Source organism: Peromyscus maniculatus, chromosome 11 (genome assembly GCF_049852395.1).
Source record: "Peromyscus maniculatus bairdii isolate BWxNUB_F1_BW_parent chromosome 11, HU_Pman_BW_mat_3.1, whole genome shotgun sequence".
Taxonomy (NCBI): Eukaryota; Metazoa; Chordata; class Mammalia; order Rodentia; family Cricetidae; genus Peromyscus; species Peromyscus maniculatus.
This window is the reverse complement of record NC_134862.1, coordinates 80,216,929-80,237,770: the sequence shown is the minus strand read 5'-3', so window position 1 is coordinate 80,237,770 and position 20,842 is coordinate 80,216,929. Positions and strand designations below refer to the sequence as shown.

General features: G+C 44.6%; 1 protein-coding gene across 1 annotated transcript; it reads left to right on the top strand.

Moving 5' to 3' along the window:
* The first annotated feature begins 1,411 nt into the window (after positions 1-1,411).
* Sdhc (succinate dehydrogenase complex subunit C) lies at positions 1,412-20,541 on the top strand. Its single transcript, XM_006990641.4, has 6 exons — positions 1,412-1,495; positions 7,733-7,789; positions 9,810-9,911; positions 13,507-13,568; positions 14,837-15,000; positions 19,854-20,541. The coding sequence occupies exons 1-6, from the start codon at positions 1,476-1,478 to the stop codon at positions 19,956-19,958; spliced, it is 510 nt and encodes a 169-aa protein (XP_006990703.1). The 5' UTR covers positions 1,412-1,475; the 3' UTR covers positions 19,959-20,541.
* The last annotated feature ends 301 nt before the right edge of the window (positions 20,542-20,842 follow it).

The window sequence follows — 20,842 nt, the reverse complement described above, 5'->3', positions numbered from 1 at the left end:
TTAAAAGCTGGGTTTTTGCTTGTTTTGTTTTTCCTGTCCCTAGAGGCTGGCCTCAAACTTGTGACCCTCTTACTTCAGCCTCCTAAGTGCTGGGACTACAGGTGCCACCACGGCTCCCAGGATGAAACTTATTTTTTGAGGTATCCGGGCACTGAATTGTGTTGTCGCAGCCGTCTTGAAGATCAAGAAACGCTGCCCAAGAGATTCTTGCAGACTCTTGCCCTGAATAGAGGGGTGGACGAGAGAACCTCTAAGGTCCCTTCCAGTCCCTAAAGTCTACGAAAGTGCTTTCTTTGTCAAACGTTACAGAAATAATATTATTCATCTGATGCAGGGGGAAAAGCGAACTTGTGCTATTTAAATCCTGAAAGGAAAGAGGCAAGAGAGTGCTAAATATAAATGGGATCTGAATATTAATACAACCGAAAGAGATTTACAATAGAATAAGTTACTCTGTCCCCTCCCCCTCCCTTTATTCTTTCTCCCTCTGCCCCGCCACCCCACAGCTCCCAGGGTCAGGAACTTTGGCATTCTAGTTCATTCCTTTCTCACTTGCTCATTTTCTTTCCTCAGTTGAGAGCGCTCTGCAACTGATTTCTGTCCTTGGATTCCTCAAAACCGTTTATATACAGCACATATAAATGAAAGTGGGTTCTCCACGCCCCAGGTTCTTGTGGCTGTGGGTGTCACCCACATATCGCTGAAAAAGAAACAAGGGAGCCTTGTCTTTGGCCGGTGGGAATTTGGTTCACGCAGCAGCTCAAGCCCTGGAATGGCCAGGCCTAATGGAGGTGGCCAGAGGAGGATCCCCGACCTTGAGAATAATGGTGTAAGGCCCTCTGACAGCCCCGCCGCACACGCCCTACGGTCCAAATCGGGGGTCAGTGTGCTTCTCTCGCTGGGGATATATAGCTTGAAAATGCAGTGCTTGCCTGACAGCTCTTTAGGGCCGAAGAACCGTGAGGAAGCACCAAGGAACCCGAGGAAGCCCAAAGTCGCTTGTTCCTTGGGTGTCTCAGTCAGCTAGCCCGGAGATTTTTTTTTAGGACCACTTGGAAAGGAGGGGGGGCGAAGTGAGCTGCCGGAATCCTCGGTGAATAAAGCGGGCGAAGTCGCTGTCCGGTCGGGGGAGCGGGACAAAATAAACCCGCGGGCAGGGAAATGCACTAAGGATGATAGTGCACACGGCGATTGGGCCAAAACTTTGACCAACGACGCTAGAAACTAGCACGAGAGAGGATAAAAAACAAAGAACCGAGAAAAAAAATCACCATCCACAAAGACCCGAGCCGCAAAACCCAGAGGAGGTTCCGGCCTAAAAAGTCTAAGTTGTCACGTGACAGCCCCCCGCCCCGCCCCCCCCGCCCCGCCCCGCCCCGCCCCGCGCGCCGGCTCCTCCGCCCGAGGGAGGGGACGCCTGGGGTGCCGGGGGGGGGGGGCCGCTTGCGTCATTTCCGTCCAGGCCGGAACTCAAGATGGCTGCGCTCTTGCTGAGGTGACTTTAGCTTGGGGCTTGGGAGTCCGCGCCTGCGACCCTTGGGGGACCTGAACCGGTCCCTCAGGGTGGTGACAGCGGCACAAGCGTGCGGGGGACAGGGAAAGGACCCGTGGGTGTGCAGGCCGCGCCCCGGGGATCCTAGCATCTCCCCCCCCATCCCCGGGCTCCGCAGGGCTTAGAGGTCACTTTGTATGGACCAGTGGCGCGGCTGTCACTCTTCCCGCTTCGCCCACGTCTAAAGCCTCTTCCCAACTTGCTCTTGTGGTCTCACCCAGGTCCGAGCCTCGAAAAACTAACTTGGAGATCAGTTGGCCCCCAGGCCTACAGTTCTGGGCGCGCGGGGGGGTGGGGTGGGGGGTGGGGATCGTAGGGGGAGGGGCTCCTTGGTGCACCTAGTTCATGCTTCCTCGCCCCTGGCAGGTCTGCGGCGGCTGCTGCTGCTGCAACAAGTGGGGACTGTCTGGCTCCCAAACGCATCCCTCCCGTGCCGGGGTTAAGAGCAGCAGCCAGCCCGAGTGGGTCTGCCGCTGCCCAGAAAATCCACTTTGTTTTCATTTCGGTTTAGCGTTGTGATGGGGTGGGTATCCCCTCCTTTCTCTAAAAGCCAATTTCCTGTCCAGAGACATAGCCTAGATTCTCTTTCGTTCTTAATTCTTCACTCTTTAGGTGTCGTTCCCAGAGCCTTTATTAGTTGTAAGGGCCAGTGCCCTTAGACACTTACGGTACAAATCCCAACACAGTTTTGTGTCTGTCCTATTTTTGGAAGTTATTTGTTATGGAAAGTTAGCTTCAGTGCTGTTGAAATTCCAGCCCCTAATTCTCCCAAATGTGTTTTCATTTCTCTTTCCACTTCAGTCAGACAGTATAAAAATAGAGGGATTCTGTTTAGTTTTTCTTTGTTACAAAGTGAGCCTTTGGGGATTTGGATCAGTCATCTTTATCCTTCATTTTCATTTGGCTGTGCATTTCCATAGGCATCTTTTCTCTGAGATAGGACAGGAACAGGTTTTCCAGAGCTTCGTCCAGCAATCTGAATTATTTAACTGTCATTGAATGCTTTCAAATTCTTTTCTTTTTTCAGAGCTGAGGACCGAACCCAGGGCCTTGTGCTTGCTAGGCAAGCGCTCTACCACTGAGCTAAATCCCCAACCCCTATGATGTAGCACACGTTGGTGAATGTTAAGGCATGTTGGGTGAATTAACATTTAGCTTGAAATGATCATATTGGTTCCAAACTATCATTTTTAGGAGTTTCAGGATTAGTGTTTAGAGTCTTCATCTTTGGGTTCTTCCTGGATTCAGCCAGACTCAGATTGAAAATACTTGAAAAACATTAAAAAAAACAGTTTGAGTCCGTTACCTGACCAGCATTATACTGAGCCCATGTGAGTCAAACTGTAGGTATACCCTGTTGTAGTCTTCTGTCATTCAGATATTCATTCTCAGTTCAGCACTTACTGAGAATAGTTTGCTTCACCTTTTGTCTGGTTGTATCTAGACTGCTCATTGGTTATTTCTAAAGCAACTTTTTCCCATTGGTTGTGTTTGAACTGCGCATAGGTAGCACACACCCCCTTCCTAAAACCATATGGTATGACATTTATGGAACATTTAAATTATATTGGCATTATAAGTAATAGAGAAGTTATTGAAAGTATAGGACAATGTGCAGAAGACATACGTAAATGCCACACCATTTCACATAAACGACTTTATCAGCTGCCTGTGAAGGCTCACCCCAGTAGTCTCAGCACTTAGGAGACTGAGACAGGAAGGGTTGCTGTAAGATTGAAGCCAGCCTGGGCTATAGAGTGAGGCCAGCCTGGGCCACAGATTAAGAGCCTGTCGCAAAACAAAATGCTTGCTTCTAGCTATAACCTTTTACAGTTTTTCCCCCACTTTTCTTTGTTGTGGGTGTGGGTGGGCGCTCGTGTGCCGTGGCTTGTGTGTAGAGGTCAGAGGACAACTGTGAATCCTAAGGGTCCAGCTAAGGTTGTCAGACTTGATGGGAAGAGCCTTCGCTCTCTAAACCCTCTCACTGGCTCCTAGCTGCAACATTTTAAGCTCCATTCCCAGCGTAGAAAGCCTTTTCAGAGTTTCTGGTTTCACATGAAAAATGAGGATAGGTACCTGCTTTCATATTTCAAATGAAGTTATGGAGTTCCTACAGCTTGCTTCTGAGGGGCCTTGTGTAAAGCTTACATTGGTATTTGGGAAACAATAGCACTAGACAGAACATGCGATAGATTCCAACCCACATCTGCAAACTCTTGCTGGGTAGCTGAGTGACTGGGCCTAGCTTGGTGTGAGGAATGTGTGCCCTGCAGCTTCGGAGACAATTCAGTTGTTTTAAAGAGATTTGTTCCCACTTCTTTCTAAGAGCCCTGGGTACACAATGTCTGCATTCACCTCTTGCCTCCAAAGGGAAGAGAGAGAACTGAAGAGGGTTGCTTGGATTTTTCCCTTCAAATAATGGCCCCTTCTGATGCTCTGTTGTAGAGCATAAGGCTCTTAAATTGATTGTGCGTCTAGTATCAGTGATGTAATGGACATCATAAACTCATTTAGAAAATTATTGCATCTTTTTGTTTGTTTTGTTTTATTTTTTGAGACAGAGTTTCTCTGTGTAACAGCTCTGGCTGTCCTGGAACTCACTCTGTAGGCCAAGCTGGACTCAAACTCACAGAGATCTGCCTGCCTCTGCCTCCTTAGTGTTGGGATCAAAGGCATGTGCCACCACTGAACGGCTAGATATCTAACTCTTAAACTATTAGATGCACGGTTTTAAAATTTTTTAAAAGAAATTACCCAATGCCCGAACTGGCCATCTATTGTAATCAGTTTGGTGACTACCCTAACTGTCACCAGAGAGCTGTTATCTAGTAACTGATGGAAGCAGATGCAGAGATCCACAGCCAAGCACTGGGCTGAGCTCTGAGAGTCCTCCTGAAGAAAGGGAGGAGGGACTGTATGAGCCAGGGAGGTCAAGGTCATGACAGAGGATCCCATAGAGACAGCTCACCTGATATCCTGTGAGCACATGGACTCTGGACCAACAGTTAGGGAGCCTGCATGGGACTGACCTAGGCCTTCTGCATGTGTGTGTGTGTGACTGTTGTGTAGCTTGGCCTGTTTGTAAGGCTCCTAGCAGTGAGATCAGGACCTGTCCCTGGAGCTTAGCTGGCTTTTGGGAACCTGTTCCCCATGCTGGATTCCTTTGCCCAGCCTTTATGCAGGGGAAGGAGCTGGGTCCTACCTCAGCTTGAGTACCATGCTCTCTTCAAGCCCATGGGAGGCCTGCCCCTTTCTGAATGGAGACAGAGGAGGAGTGGATGGATGGGGAGGGGGTAGATGGAAGCTGGGGAGGGAACAGGAGAGGAGGAAGGGTAAACTGGTCAGTATGTAAAATAAAGGAAAAAAGTTATTAAACAAATAAATTACCCACGTAAGATATACTATTCTTTTTTTTTTTTTTTTTTTTTTTTTTTTTGGTTTGGTTTGGTTTGGTTTGGTTTTGAGACAGGGTTTCTCTGTAGCTTTGGCTGTCCTGGGACTCACTCTGTAAACCAGCCTGACCTCAAATTCACAGAGATCTGACTCTTCTGCCTCTTGACTACTGGGATTAAAGGGGTGCGGCCACCACCTGGCCCAGATTGTTGGATCTTTGTTTTTTTTTTTTTGTTTGTTTGTTTGTTTTGTTTTGCTGTTTTTAAGACAGGGTTTCTCTGTGTAGTTTTGGTGCCTGTCCTGGATCTCACTCTGTAGACCAGACTGGCCTGGAACTCACAGAGACCCTCCTGGCTCTGCCTCCCAAGTGCTAGGATCAAAAGTGTGCGCCACCACTGCCCAACGATTGTTGGATCTTAAAGAGCTCTTATAATCTCCACAGTGCCTTGCACATAGTGAATAACTCGTTACATAGAATTAATGTAGGTAAATGTTTTGACTTCTAGAACTTCATTGTGGTCACCTTCTTAAATGCTTTGGAAGTGTTGGCTGGAATTTTGAGATTAAAGGGTGTGTTGTTGAATGTTTTTCCTTTTTCACTTTCCTTTTGGCTTTTTGGACAAGGTCTTGATACAGCTCTGGCTGGCCTGGAAATTGCTGTTTAGACCAGACTGGCCTTGAATTTACAGCAGTCTTCCTGTATATCTTCCTGAATGCTGAGATTACAAGCCTAATTACCTGAGTAATTACCTGAGTTTGATCCCAGGATCCACATGTTGGAAGGAGAGAAGAAACTCCTTACAAGTTTTCTGATTCCCACATGTGTGTTGTGGCATGCGCCATCACACAGAATAAATAAAATGTAATTAAAATGCTTTAAATTATTATGGTTTATGTGTATGGGTGTTTTGCCTGCATGCATGTCCATGTACCACGTGAGTGCCTTGAACCTTCAGAGTCCAGAAAAGGGCATTGGGTTTTCTGGAACTGAAATTACAGATGGTTGTGAATACCATGTGGGTGCTGGGAATTAAACCCTAATCCTCCAGGAGAGCAGCCAATGCTCTTAACTGCTGAACCATCTCTCCAGCCCCTGTAATTTTTTTTTTAAAGTAGCAACTTTTAGGTAGAAAACATAATTATCTTTGTAAATGCTTCTTTGTGGGAATGGTAAAGAATCTTTGCTTTCTCATACTATGTATGAAAGGCTTTGTGACTTGAAATTTATCTCTGCTCTCTGGAAGTTGATGGTAGGTTTTTTTTAAATGAGTTATTATTATTATTGCGTGTGTGTGTGTGTGTGTGTGTGTGTGTGTGTGTGTGTGTACGTGTACGTGTACGTACTTGGGTGCACTGGGTGTGGCAGTCGGAGGACTTTGTACAGTTAGTTGTCTTCCATTCTTAAGTGGGCCTTGTGGGATTGGACTCAGGTTGTCAGGGTTATGTAAAGTGCTTTTATCCACTGAGCCATTTCCCCAGCTCCAGATGGTAGTTTTTGAAATGACCTAGCTTAATATCAGGACTGTCCATCCTCAAATCCCTTGTTCTTCAAAATTTAATTCATCCATTTGGAGCAGGTCTCTGCCATCCATAAACTGTGTGCTTCCCACTGTCAATTACTTACTCTGGCTTGTTGGTTTCTGCAGTGCTGGGATTAAACCCAAAGCCCCACCCTTTGAATGTTAGGCAAGCACTTTACCACTGAGCTATTAAAGCCCGCTGCCCACCCCTGTTTAACCACTTCCTGTAAGACCTAGCTTTAAAACAACAAGAACATCCGGGAGACAAACATGGAATCCTAGCACTTGGGAGGTGGAAGTACTTTAGCTACATAGTAAGTGCTGAGGCCAGCCTAAACTACATGAGACCCTGTCCTAAAAAACACAACAAATTTGTTTCTATATAATATTATTGCCTCTCTCACATAGTATTTGTGTTCATTTAAAACTTGATTTGCATTTGTAGGTAATATTTCTGATTAGTCTTTACTTAGAGTTGTAGCTTTAATTTTTTTTTTTTATTAAGAGAGGATCTTGTAGCACATGCTGACCTGAAAATTGCCATCCTCCTGTTTCAGCAGCACAGCTACTAGAATTATAATCTTATTACCATGTCCTACTTAGTTATGTACAGTCTGTTCCTCCCTCCCTCCCTCCCTCTCTCCCTCCCTCCCTCCCTCCCTCCCTCCCTCTCTTCTTCCTTTCCTCCCTCCCTTCCTCCTTCTCTCCCTTCGTTTCTTCTTTTTTGAGACAGGGTCTTGTGTAACACAGACTGGCCACAAACTCAGTATGTAGCTGAGGCTGTTCTTGAATGTCTAACCCTTCTGCCTCTGCTTACCAAGTGCTAGGACGACAGGTGTACTCCCCATGCCTGTCTTCAGGTTGTAGTTTTTCAGTCAGAAACTAGGGACGCTGTGCTTACCTCTGATGGTTTTGATGCTGGAGGTTGAACCCAGGGTCCCATGTCATTAAGCATACATTCTGCACTGAATTATACCCTCAACCCTCATTTTATTTTCAGTCAGTCTTTCCACATCTCATATAATACAAAGGAGCCAGGCATGATGGCTTATCCCTTTAATCTCAGCACTCGGGACACAGAGCCAGATGGATCCCTGATTTCGAGGCCAGTCTGGTCTGCAGAGTGAGTTCCAGGACAGCCAGGACTACACAGAGAAACCTTGTTTCACAAGCCAAGACTATATAAATAGTAATAATATAGTACAAAGGTGGGCAAGTTGATATGCTGGTGTTGGTCTCTAAATTTGTATTCTTGAATCTCTTGCAGACACCTTGGCCGTCACTGCCTCCGGGCCCACGTTAATTCTCAGCTTTGTCTCAGAAAGTAAGTTTTGAACTCTGTTGTTGTGGAATATTCCCTTACACTGTGTGAACATGTGTCACTGTGATTGGTTTAATAAAAAGCTAAACAGCCAATAGCTAGGCAGGAGGTATAGCAGGGACTTCTGGACAGAGAGCTCTGGGAAGAAGAAAGACAGAGTCACCAGCCAGACGTTGAGAAAGCAGGATGGGCAGTGCAGAGTAAAGGTGACTGAGCCACGTAAAAAAAACGTAGATTGAAAGATACGTTAATTAAGGTTAATTAAGGTTATAAGAACTAGTTAGAAACAAGCCTAAGCTATAGACCAAGCTTTCTTAATAATAAGTCGTTTTTTGTGAGTTAGTGGCCCAAAGAAAAATCTGTCTACACACTATGAATATTTTATATTATTAACTCTTTTCCTCATGAAAAGGCAGTAGAAATCTGGGTGTGGTGGCACATGCCTTTAGTCCTTGCACTCTGGAAGCAGAGGCAGGTGGATCTCTGAGAGTTTTATTTTTTCCTGCTAAATATTTATTCCTAGTTGTTGACTTCACAGTTGCCTTCAACAATTTTTTTGAAGGTTTATCGTGGAAACATCAAATACCTTATACTTTCAGAAAATACATAAGAATAGAACATTTTTGGTTCTTGGTGTTGTGCAACATGTCTTGTTTCTGAGTAAGTCTTGCAGTGTTGTGACCATGATTTTGAGCTTCCATGACCCTCTGTGTGATCCTCTGTTGGGCTGGCATTATAGACACTCCCTGCCATATCTGGTGTGAGAAGTCCTATGCTCATTTCATCCAGGTTCATCAACTGCTGACATTTTTGTTTGCTTATATAACAGGATAATATACAAGCATAGTCACTATCACTACAATTAAGAAACTAACTGATGAACGCTTATCTGATACATAGCTGATTTTCGAATTTTCTGTTTGTCCCAAATGATGTACTTTATAGAACTACAACCTTTTCTTTTCCTGCAGCCAGAACCTAGTCAGGCTCATAAATGCACTTAGCTGTCATGTTTTCCTTTTGCTTTTGATTTTTTAGGGTTGGGTTTTGTTTTGTTTTTAGACAGGGCTTCATGTAGCTTAGGCTAGTCATTGAGCTTGCTGTGTGAATAAGGATGATACAGAACTCCTGATCCTTCTGCTTCAACCTAAATGCTAGGATTGTGAACTCTTTTGCTTTTGATTCAGTTTCTCTTTATAGCCTAGGCTGGCCTTTTACTTATTATGTGGTCCAGGCTGGCCTGGAACTTCCAGTCTTCTTGCCTCTGCTGTGCCACCTTATCTCTTTATGTCCTTTCCTTTTTTTTTATTTTAATTTTATGTGTATGGATGTTCTGCCTGCATTTTTGTCTGTGTACTACAGTTATTCAGTGCCGAGGAGGCCAGTTTGATTGCCTGGGACTGGAGTTACAGTTGTGAACCACCATGTGGGTGCTGGGAATCAAACTCGAGTCCTCCGGAAGAGCAGCCTCTGCTCTTAACTTCTGAGCCACTTCTATACCCTTATCCTTTCTTAAACAAATGTGTGTGTGTGTGTGTGTGTGTGTGTGTGTGTGTGTGTGTGTGTGTATTACTTATTAATGTGTGTGTGGTGGGGCTCATGGGAGTGCAGGTGGATGTCAGAAAACATCTCGTGGGAGTGGTTTTCTCCTCCTACCATGTGCGTCCAGGGAGATCAAATCCAGGTCATCAGATTTGTCAGCAAGCACCTTTCCCCACTGAGCAAGCCTGATCCAACCCTACCTTAAAAAAGACATTTTAGGGGACTAGAGGGATGGCACAGTGTAAGAGCTTGTACTGTTCTTGCAGAGGACCCAGATTAGTTCCTAGCACACATATTGGGTAACTAACACCTGCCTGTAACTCCAGCCCTATGGGATCCAACACCTTCTTCAGGCCTCCTCAGGCATTTGCACTAACATACACATAACCACAACTAAAAATAAAATAAAACTTTAAAAGTGTACTTTCTGCTATGTAAAATGTGGACTTTAGTCCTTTTTGAACCTCTTGTTTTATTTTAGTGCTGTTCCTTTGGGAACCTCCGCTAAGGAAGAGATGGAGCGGTTCTGGAATAAGAACACGAGCTCAAACCGTCCTCTTTCTCCCCATATCACTATCTACAGGTAAGGGCCCTGGAGCGGGATGGTCCAGAGTTGGGCTTTCTTTACTTTTTCTGAGTATCTCCTTGAATACAGTGCCCGGGGGCAGTGGGCGGGGCAGTGGTGACAGCCCGGCCTACATTAGCATGCAGCTTCTTAACCTGTGGGTTGTCAGTGGCAGGAAGAGTCTTGAAACAAGTCGGCAGCAAGTAAAAGATTTCTGAATGCACAGCTGCCGAAAAGAAAATTGAAAGGCAAGCAGCTCATGAGTCTGAGGTGTTTCTGGTATTGCCCGCCTGCTACACCGAAGACTTCACTGAAGCCTTGGTTCTGAGTACACAGCACACACACTTTGTACTGTACATCATCAGTACTGCCATCACACCACACAACACTGAACGCTGTCCACAACACCTCTGCTCAGATTTGAGGCTGTGGTATATTTTGTTTTATATTGTAGTGTTTTTATTACACGTACAAAGTGTTCTGCTCTTGGAGAAACCTGATGGTTTAATTATGAAAAACTGACTTTTAGTACTTTTCTACTGTGATTCCTCAGCTTTTAAGTATCAAAATCTTTTAGTATTGGAATGTATTATACTAGACTGTTTGAGCTCAAAAATTTCTGTTTGTAGTCCAGACATGGTGGCGCATGCCTTTAATCCTAGCACTTGGGAGGCAGAGGCAGGCAGATCTCTGTGAGTTCGAGGCAGGCCTGGTCTACAGAGTTCCAGGATAGCCAGGCTGATCCACAGAAAAAGCCTTTCTCAATAAACAAAAAAAAAAAAAATAAAAAAAATTGCTGTTTGAGGCTGATCAAGGTGGTTCACTTGGGGTGTTGAGGCAGGAGGATCAGGAGTTTAATCCTGTCCTCAATTACATAGCAAATTCAAGGCCAGGCTGAGCTATAAAAAAAAAAACCACATAAGTTCATACTTTTGCACTTCTGTTGGAAATGTGACTCCTTCCATGAAGCTGAAATTAAGTTCTCAGGCTGAGAAGACAGTTCGGTAGGTGGAGGTTCTCCCACACTAAGCCTGACGACCTTTGACCATTTGGTCCCACACGGTGGAAGGACAGAGCTGACTCCCAGAAGTTGTCCTCCAATCTGCATTGTGTACCATGGTACACTAAATTAACAAATGAAATATTTTAAAATAAACAAACATGTTAACAGAGGCTGGCTTCTTTTCCTTTGCAAAGTTCTAGGGGAAATCCATTTCTTTTTGCAGTTTCTAGCTTCTAGGGGCCACATGACTTACTAATTTATTTATTTATTGGTGTTTTAGACTGAATCTTACATAGCTCAGGCTGGCTTCAGACTCGGTGTGTAACTGAGGCTGACCTTGAACTTCGTGTCCTGCTGCCACCTTCCAGATACTGAGTTACAGGTTGAGTGCCACCACACTTGCCTTGTTGCACATACCCTTTGGATTTCCTCTGTCTGCAGGGCAAACCTTGCTTTCTTTCAAGGGTTCCTGTCTTACACAAAAGTTACACTCTTTTACGGTCATTGTTTACTTGGATGCTCAAATTGTTCTAGCAGTGGCTACTAGAAGTTCTTCAGTGTGGCATCAGTATTGGAGTGTTAGATGTGCTCGTTCCTACCAGCACATCATTGACTGTAGGTCCTCTCGTTGGATAGGGCTGAGATATATACTGTGTTTTCAGTCGTGTGTGTGTGTGTGTGTGTGTGTGTGTGTGTGTATTTATACATACATGTTTATGTTTGTTCATCTCTTGTATTCTGAAGTAGAGGTGCTAGCTGATTTTGTTTTTGTCTTCTAAGAGAATCCCTGTGGGTCTTTTTACAAATTAAGAATAGATAAATAAGCACTAATTCAGAGAAGCATCTTGAGCTTTGCTGCCCTCTTTCCTTGGGTTCCTGCCAGGGGATACTGGCCATTTTTTTAACCACCTCCACAAATACCACAACCCTTTAGGATTTTTTTCCAACTCAGATTCCAGAAATAATTTTAATTGTAGAAACTGGGCATTGTACCCTAACAGAAGGTTAATACGTGATCTTAGTAAATGGTGAGAACCTGCCTCAAAAATGAGAGAGGGTAATTAAAAAATTTTTTTTTAGAAAAAAGGGTTGGGGATTTAGCTAAGTGGTAGAGCACTTGCCTACCAAGCGCAAGGCCCTGGGTTCTGTCCTCAGCTCCGGAAATTAAAAAAATAAAAATAAAAATGAGAGAGGGAGTTGGAAGGGGTAGGATTATGAGGATGGAGATAGTTCCAAATAAGCCTGGACTTTCTTCACAAGTCATTTGAAAAAAAAAAATGACATTAGGTCCATTTATGGAACTTTGCATGGAAAAAGAAACATCAGGAAACGTGGGTCTGTTTCCTAGATAATATGTCAAGGAAGGATGTCTGAAGTAGCTAACATTGTACTTTTTTTCTGTTTCTTTATTTTTGGAAACAGAGCCCTACATCGTCCAGACTGGCCTTCAACTGTTGTTTGTTTTTGAGGCTGGTCTCACTGTGTCGCCCTGAGGTCACAGGCTTGAGTCACACAAACAGCACGTTTGCTTTCCAGTTGTATCAGCTCTGAGTGGTCTAATTGGTACCAGTATGGGGGCCCCGGGTGAAGAGTTAAGAGTTGTATTTGTTTCTTCTTCCCAATGGTAGCAGTGATTCGCTTTTGTAAAATCAAGGGGGATAACTTTTAAACAATATTGTTATTTGATAAATGAGTTGTTTTGGTTGTTGTTTTGCATGTATATATGTACACCACCTGCATGCCCTGTGCCTACAGAGGCCAGAAGAGGGCACCAGATGCCCTGGAGCTGGCTTACATGTCATGGGTTCTGGGAACTGAATCTCTGACCTTTGTAAAAAGCAAGAGTTTTTAACTGCTGAGCCATTTCTGCAGCCCCAAGAGATACTTTGTATTTTTACTTATTTATTTACTTTTGTTTTGTTTTTTGAGACAGGATTTCTCTGTGTAGCCCTGGCTGTCCCGGAACTCACTCTGTAGAGCAGGCTGACCTGCTCTACAAACACAGAGATCCGCCTGCCTCTGCCTCAAGACTGCTGGGATTAAAGGCATGCACCACCACATCTGGCTTTTTTTTTTTTTTTTTTTTAGATACTTTTAAAAATAAGTCATTTTTCTTGTTCTTTTTTACAGTGGATCCAACCCAGGGCCTCATGCAGGATACATAAGCATTCCACCTCTGAGCTGTATTCAGTCAAATTTCTTATCTTCAAATTTGGAAGCTGGAAATAGGGCTGTGAAAGCTAGGAGGAGACTTCTTGTTTTTTGTTTTTAAGGATTTATTTTATGTGTATGGATGTTTTGCCTGTGTACATTTGTATATACCAAATGTGTGCTTGATCCCTCAGAGGTTAGAATGCTTGACAGATCCCCAGAACTGGAGTTAGAGATGGTTGTGAGCCACCATTCAGGTACTGGGAACCAAACTCAGGTCTTCTGCAAGAATAGCAAGTGCTCTTAACCATTAAACCATTTCTCCAGCCCCAGATGGTTTTTGTTTTTGTTTTTCTTTTTTGTTTATGTCATCCAAACCAAAAAACAACCAACCAACCAAACAAACAAACAAAACCCTGCCATCCTTTTTAAAAATTGTCTTTGTATGTTTCTTTGTAGTTGGTCTCTTCCCATGACAATGTCCGTTGGCCACCGTGGCACTGGTATAGCCTTAAGTGGAGGTATGTATATATATTGACACACACACACACACACACACACACACAGATCTTTGTGTGCATGAAGGGATCTTTGAAGAGCTGCTGTTTCTGACTCTCATCCCTGCCTCCTTTGCACCTCAGCAACCTGATTTAGAGTGAATGTAAGTCCTTTAAGCTTGGCCTTCCTTCCTTCCTTCCTTCCTTCCTTCCTTCCTTCCTTCCTTCCTTCCTTCCTTCCTTCCTTCCTTCCTCTCTCTCTCTCTCTCTCTCTCTCTTTCTTTATTTTTATTTTATTTATTTATTTATTGTTTTTTTTCAAGACAGGGTTTCTCTGTGTAGCCTTGGCTGTCCTGGATCTCGCTCTGTAGCCCAGGCTGGCCTCGAACTCATAGAGATCCGCTTGCCTCTGCCTCCTGAGTGCTGGGATTAAAGGCGTGCGCCGCCGCCGCCGCTGCCGCCACCACCACCACCCGGCCATTTTTTTTTTCATTTATGTTTACAAGTGTTTTTCCTATATATGTGTATGTACTATGTGCATGCCTAGCGCCCAAATTGGCCAGGAGAAGGCACTGGCTTCCCTAGATCTGGAGTTGCAGATGAACAACCACATGGTTGCTGGAAAATGAACCCAAGTCCTCTGGAAGTGCAGCCAGTACTCTTAACTGTTGAGCCATCTCTCCAGTCTACATGTTTTATAAGATCCATTTTTATTTTTATTACTTTTAATTATGTGTACACATGAGTACAGGCACCCTTGGAGCTGGAGGTGTTTAATCCCCTTGGAGCTGGAGTAAAAGTTGATGTGAGCTACTCAGTGTGGCTTTGGGGACCCAAACTCAGGTTCTCTGCTACATCAGTATCACTGTAACTGCTGAGCCATCTCTCCAGTCTCCCATACATGCTTTTATGTGGTGCTAGTTTCAAACTCAGGGCTTGTATGTGTGAGTCAGCATTTTGACAGCTGAACTACATCCCGACTTTCTCTATTTCCAAGTGGTTTAGAATTATATCAGGTAGCCGGGGGTGGGGGGGTGGGGGGGTGGGGGGTGGTGTATGCCTTTAACCCCGGCACTTTGGGAGGCAGAGGCAGGTGGATCTCTGTGAGTTCGAGGCCAGCCTGGTCTGCAGAGTGAGTTCCAAGAAAGGTGCAAAGCTACACAAAGAAACCCTGTCTCGAAAAACCAAAAAAAAAAAAAAAGAGGAATTGTATCAGGTGTCAATAGCTTCCTAGAGCCCAGTTTAACACATGACATTACTTGTAATTAACAGGACGCTTGCTTTTCTCTCAGGGGTCTATCTTTTTGGCCTGTCTGCCCTGCTGCTTCCTGGGAACTTTGAGTCTTACTTGATGTTTGTGAAGTCCCTGTGCTTGGGGCCAGCAGTGATCCACACAGCTAAGTTTGTGCTTGCCTTTCCTCTCATGTACCACGCGTGGAATGGGATCCGACACTTGGTAAGTTTCCTGGATAAAGAGGGTGGGGAGGCTGGGAGGGTCCTCCCCTCTTTCTAGGTTTAGTGCTCTTTTTCCTTTGCCTGTCCTCCCGCCCCCTCTTTTGAGGCTGGGCTCACTGAACCCAAGGCTCTTGCACATGCTGTACCTCTAACCGTAGCGTGACCCTCCTTTCTTGTTGACACAGGGTATTTCACTACGTAACCCTGGCTGACAGGAGTACGCTGTGTAGACCAGAATGGCCTTGAATCTGTGGTTGTCCTCCTGACTCTGCATCCTAGGTGCTGGGATTATAAGCATGAGCACCACACATGGCCCAACCTTGTCTGTCTGTCCGTCTGTTTTAATTTTATTATTTATTTATTATTCGTATTGTGGTCCGGGGGCTTGAACTCAGGTTATCAGGCTTGACAGCAAGTACCTTTTCCTGAGCCATCTTGCCAGCCCTCTTAGTTCTTAAGGCTAATTGTACTGGATCTTTACTCAAGTCCTTTTGGGGAAGCTAAACAAGGCCCCTCCCGAATTCCTCTATGAGTATGTGTTAGGCCAGTGCTGAAAGGGGTCATTGTGGACTTTCCCACTTTTAAGAGACATATAATTATTAAAAGACCCTTGAAACCAGATCTGGCAAAGAAGACATATCTATTAGGTAGCTATGAACTGGTGCGTGTAAATTGTCAAGCACTGTTCTTGACACTGGGAATTTAATAATGAGCGAGATAAGCAGTTACTGCTTTCGGTGTAACGTTCCTTTCCACCCAGAGTGACAAGTCTGGTTAGATTCGAGTATATCCACGTGTTTTCCTCACTTTAGATTGTACTGAGTAACTGGAGAGTGAGAGCAAACACAAGCTAGGTGCCAGAGAGTCCAGCCAGGGTGGCTGTGTGCTTGTTGTCATGGTTTGTTCGTGTGCTGCTGGGTCGTGTGCATGCTAGACAAACACTCTACCACATAGCTATATCTCCCATCCTTTTTTTTCCCACACTTTTTACCAGTTTAAATTTGATTTTTATTTTCATTTGTATGGGTGTGTTGCCTCCCTGCATGTCTGTGCACCCACAATGTGCATGTTTGTTGCCTGTGGAAACCAGAAGAGGATGTGGTTATGTGTATTTGGACCTTTTCGTCAGATCCACCAGCTCCCCAGTAATGACACAGAGACTTATTAATTATAAAGGCTTGGACATAGCTTAGGCTTGCTACTAACCAGCCCTTACAACTTAACCCATTTCTATTAATCTACGTTTTGTCAAGTGGCTTGTGGCTTTACCTGTCCTCCAGCATGTTTTGCTCCCTCTGAGTCTCCTGGCAACCCCATCTTTCTTCTTCCCAGCGTCCTCTGTGCCTGGCTGTCCCACCTGTACCTCCTGCCCAGCTAATGGCTGTTTAGCTTTTTATTAAACCAATGCCTTGGCAAAAAACACATCTTCACAGTGTGCAAAAAGATTATTCCACAACAGTTATGAGCCACCTTGTGGGTGCTGGGAACCAAACTTGGATTCACTGGAGGAGCAGGCAGTGCTCTGAACACTGAGCTGTCTCTCCAGCCACTCCTTTTTTTTTTTTTTTTTAAATAATTTATTTATCTTTATTTTATGTGTGTTGGTGTGAAGGTGTCAGATCTCCTGGAACTGGAGTTACAGAGAGTTGTAAGCTGCCATGTGGGTGCTGAGAATTGAACCCAGGTCCTCAGTGCTCTTAATGGCTAAGCCATCTCTCCAGCCCGCCCACCCCCCCTTTTTTAAAAGAAGGTCTCATGTAGTCAAGATTGACCTCAGACTCACTATTTAGCAAAGAATGACCTTGAAATTCTTATTCTCCCAACTCTAATTCCAAATCTCCGACTGCTGGGATTTTGTAGGTTAGTGCTATCATGTCTGGTTTATTTATTCTTGGCTTTTTGAGACAGGGTCTCATAAAACTTAGGTTGGCCGTAAGTTTACTGTGTATCCAGGACTGGCTTTGAACACACCCAGATTACTGTTATATTTTCAGACAGGGATTTACTCAATTGCCCAGACTGCCCTGGTCCTCACTCTGTAACCAGGTTGGCCTTGAATTCATCATCTTCCTGCCTGGCAGGTTTGAGCATTGTAAGAGTTCGTATTTTGTGATCCCTACTCTTATGTCCTTCTCCAAGAAATAGTTAAAATGTATTTTTCTAGTCTTCCATTATTTCTGAACCCAAGCAAAATGTCAGCTGGATGCTTTTGCCTTAGTTTGACCTTTTATAATCTCATCAGAGACAGCCTCAGAGACAAGCATTTTCTGGATTTCAGTCTGGTCCAGTAGACAGTTGAATGAAAAAAAAAGTGAGAGATTAAATGATCTATTAAATTAAGTGTATTTATCAAGTGTTCCCTGGAGCGATGTTCAGTGATTTGAAGTGACTTTTATTCCTGAGGGAGACAGTGGGAAGAAAAGGAAGTTTCATTAATGGCTCTTGACTCCACAGAACAAAGCTCTGTAAAGAAATCAGCTGAAGGCTTCACATCCTGGCTCAGGCAGGGCCTTATTTCTGTCTGTTTTTGTCTTAATACGAGTTGGACTTAGGGATCACCTAGCAATCCTAGAACTCAGGCTTTTTGCCCTGGTTCCTGTCCATTCTGATCATCTCTTTGTTGAGATAAGTGAAGCACCTAAAGGCTTTATTAAGCCCTAAATCTGCTTTTAAGTTTTTCTTCTAACAAGCACTAGCTCTGGGTGCAGGTCAGGTTTTAACTGTTTGCCATGAAATTGTATGTCTTAGCAGTTGCCTGGCTGGAAGGTCTGCTAGGACGGGGAAGTGGTGTGGTTGTAAAGGAGGAGATGTAGACCTTTGACCCACCTTCTAGAGGCTTCTCTTGCCACTGCTGCCCAGCAGGACTCAGTGTCTCATGAAGCACTGTGCCTCTGTGAGCAAATCTGCTTCACACTTGATGACATCTAGGTGGAAGCTAGCTGGGCATTGAGACCAGGGGATCCTCTCACCTTGATTTCTTCCTGGATACCCTGTGGTATTTGTCTGCAGTGCCTCCTGATTCAGTCAGTGTTATAGTCAGACTATGGAGGTTCATGTGTTAGAATGTGTTGAGGCTGCTTTTGTGTGCTAAGTATGAAACCTGAATAGCACTTTTTGCCCTAGAGCAGTGGTTTTCAACCTGTGACCCTTAGTTTCTCATATGGTGGTGACCCCCCCCCCAACCATAAAAGTATTTTATTGCTATTTCATAAATGTAATTTTGCTACTGTTATGAATCATAATGTAAATAACTGATAAGGAGGCTACCTGATAGGTGACCCCCACAGGTTGAGAACCACTGCCCTAGAGTGTTCATACCCTTAGGGAGCAAGAGAATCTAGAGCTTGGTTTTGTTTGTTTTGTTTTTTGTGCTGGAGGTCTAACTCAAGTTAGCACATAAAAGGCAAGTGCTTTTATACCCCTCCCCCCACCCCCACCCCCGCTCTTAGTGAGGTTATAGTAAAAAAAAAAAGTTTGAGAGCCAGGCATGGTCCCAGCTGTTTAGGAACCTGAGGTTGGAGGATCTCTTGAGCCTAGGAATTTCGAGTGTATCCTTGGTCAATATAGTGAAGTCCTGGATGGGAGAAAATGGAAGAAGAAAGAAAGAAATTGAAAATTAAGATTCTGTTGGGGTGGTGGTGCATGCCTTTAATCCCCTGCTCAGGCAGGCAGATTTCCTATGAGCTTGAAGCCAACTTAGTTTACTTAGAGAGTTCCAAGCCAACCAGGAATATATAGGAGATCATGTCCAAAAGAAAAAAAAGACAGGCTGGGCGGTGGTGGCGCACGCCTTTAATCCCAGCACTCGGGAGGCAGAGGCAAGCGGATCTCTGTGAGTTTGAGGCCAGCCTGGTATACAGAGTGAGTTCCAGGTCATCCTGGGCTACGCAGAGAATAAACTGAGGGGGGGGATTTTTAAATGAGGGAGATACAGCTCAATTGGTAGAGTGCTTGCCTAGCATGTACAAAGCCTTGGGTTTGATCTCCAGCACACATAAACTGGATACTGTAATCCTAGCACTCAGAAGGTGGAGGCAAGAGGATCAGAAGTTCAAGGTTTTCCTTGACTACCTGATGAATTCAAAACCATCCTGGGATCCATGAGATCCTATCTCCAAAGAGAAGGAGAGAAGGCATTAGTTCTAGGTCCCAGAATATAGTCTGTAAAATATCAGTCCTTGAGGATGAGTCACCAAAGAACTCTGTGATTGACTCTACTGGAGAGTCACAGACTACAGTAGTAAATTGCTTGCGAAACTTGCAAGTTATGTGTTTACCAAATTCATAGAACCACAGAACTTCACCACCTCCACATAATGCCTTACACTGTGCAGAAATATGTTTGGGCCAGACATGGTGAATGCCTGTAATTCCAGCACTTGGGAAATTTAAACAGGAGGACCTTGGGTGTGCTCACCCTGAGCTACATGGTGAATTCTATGCTAGTCTGGATTATACAACACGATTCTATGTCAGAAAACAAAACTATGTTTTGAAGGAATATCTTTCCAGAAATGTTGATCTACATGTGCTCTCATGTCGGGGGAGGATATGTGCACAGTCTGGAAGCTTTTGTATGAAGGGCCCTTGGCGTTGTGGAGAACATCACCCAATCTCTGCCACATGAGGGGACTTGATTGTCAGTCATTGGGGAAGTGGGTGGTGGTACTGTGTTGTGACTTTTAGAAGAGTGAAATTGGGCATAGGGATGTAGTACTTTTCTCTGGAATCCCATAGAAGGCAGGGACCCATTCAGCAGGTAGATTTCTGAGAAAGGAATTGTAAGAGTGGCCGGGGTTCTAATTACTGAAAATAAAACTAAAAACTTTCCCCTCTTTTTATTTTTCCCTACAGATGTGGGACCTAGGGAAAGGCCTGGCGATCCCCCAGGTGCAGCAGTCTGGAGTGGCCGTCTTGGTTCTTGCTGTGCTGTGCTCTGTGGGGCTGGCAGCCATGTGAAGAGCTGAAATTCCAGCATGGTCCTATACATTATCACCCTCATTTATGTCCCTGTTTATCACTCTTGTCTCCATCCACCACGGTTCCCCCGATTTGTAGATGCCATGAGTTTCATATCCCGTTGGAGCTCAGTACAGAAGCTTGAAGAACCATAGTAGTAGAGAAAGGTCCTTCTCCCTGGGCCCAGGAGCCCCTACTCCCTCTCCACATTTGACTTTGATTTGTGCTGAGGGTCGGCTTTCGACTCCTTCTTGCTGAGACCGTGGAAACAATGCCAGTTCTGTGGCTGCCCTGGGTGCCACTGCCTGTGGGCTGCTGGCTTAAAGGACAGTTCTGTTCATTGGTCTGCTCAGGGCCTTCAGCACCCACACAGTGTGACTGAGAGGAGAGAGGTGGAGGGGGAGGGATTTGCCCTGTCCAGCTAGAGAGAGATAAAGAGCGAGTTGATCTTGGAAGCTCGTGCTTGGGGGAAAAGATATACAGCTTTTGATGGATGAGGAAGAGCCAAAAAATTGTATTTTCTGTTCTTTCTGTTTTTCACTTCTAATAAAAACGCCTTTAATGTCCTGTTTTCTAATCTAAATTCTTGTACCGTCTTCTTTGGAAACGATTAAAATACTGCTCATTTCATGTTTGACTCTTTGAAATTTAGTGAGGATTAGTAGAAAGGATCTCATTTCTGCCCTTTCCTTTGTGTCTTGGACATTTACACCCTCCAGAATGACCTTTCCTAGGAGAGAAATAGTTTGTTCCACAACTGAGCACTGGAGAAAAATTGAGGTAATCACATACAAGTAGTGAGAGATTTGGGTACTACGAGGAAGCCTCAGAAAAGAGTAAAGAGGGGGCAGCTAAGCATGTTGAGCTGTTTTTGTTTGTTTGTT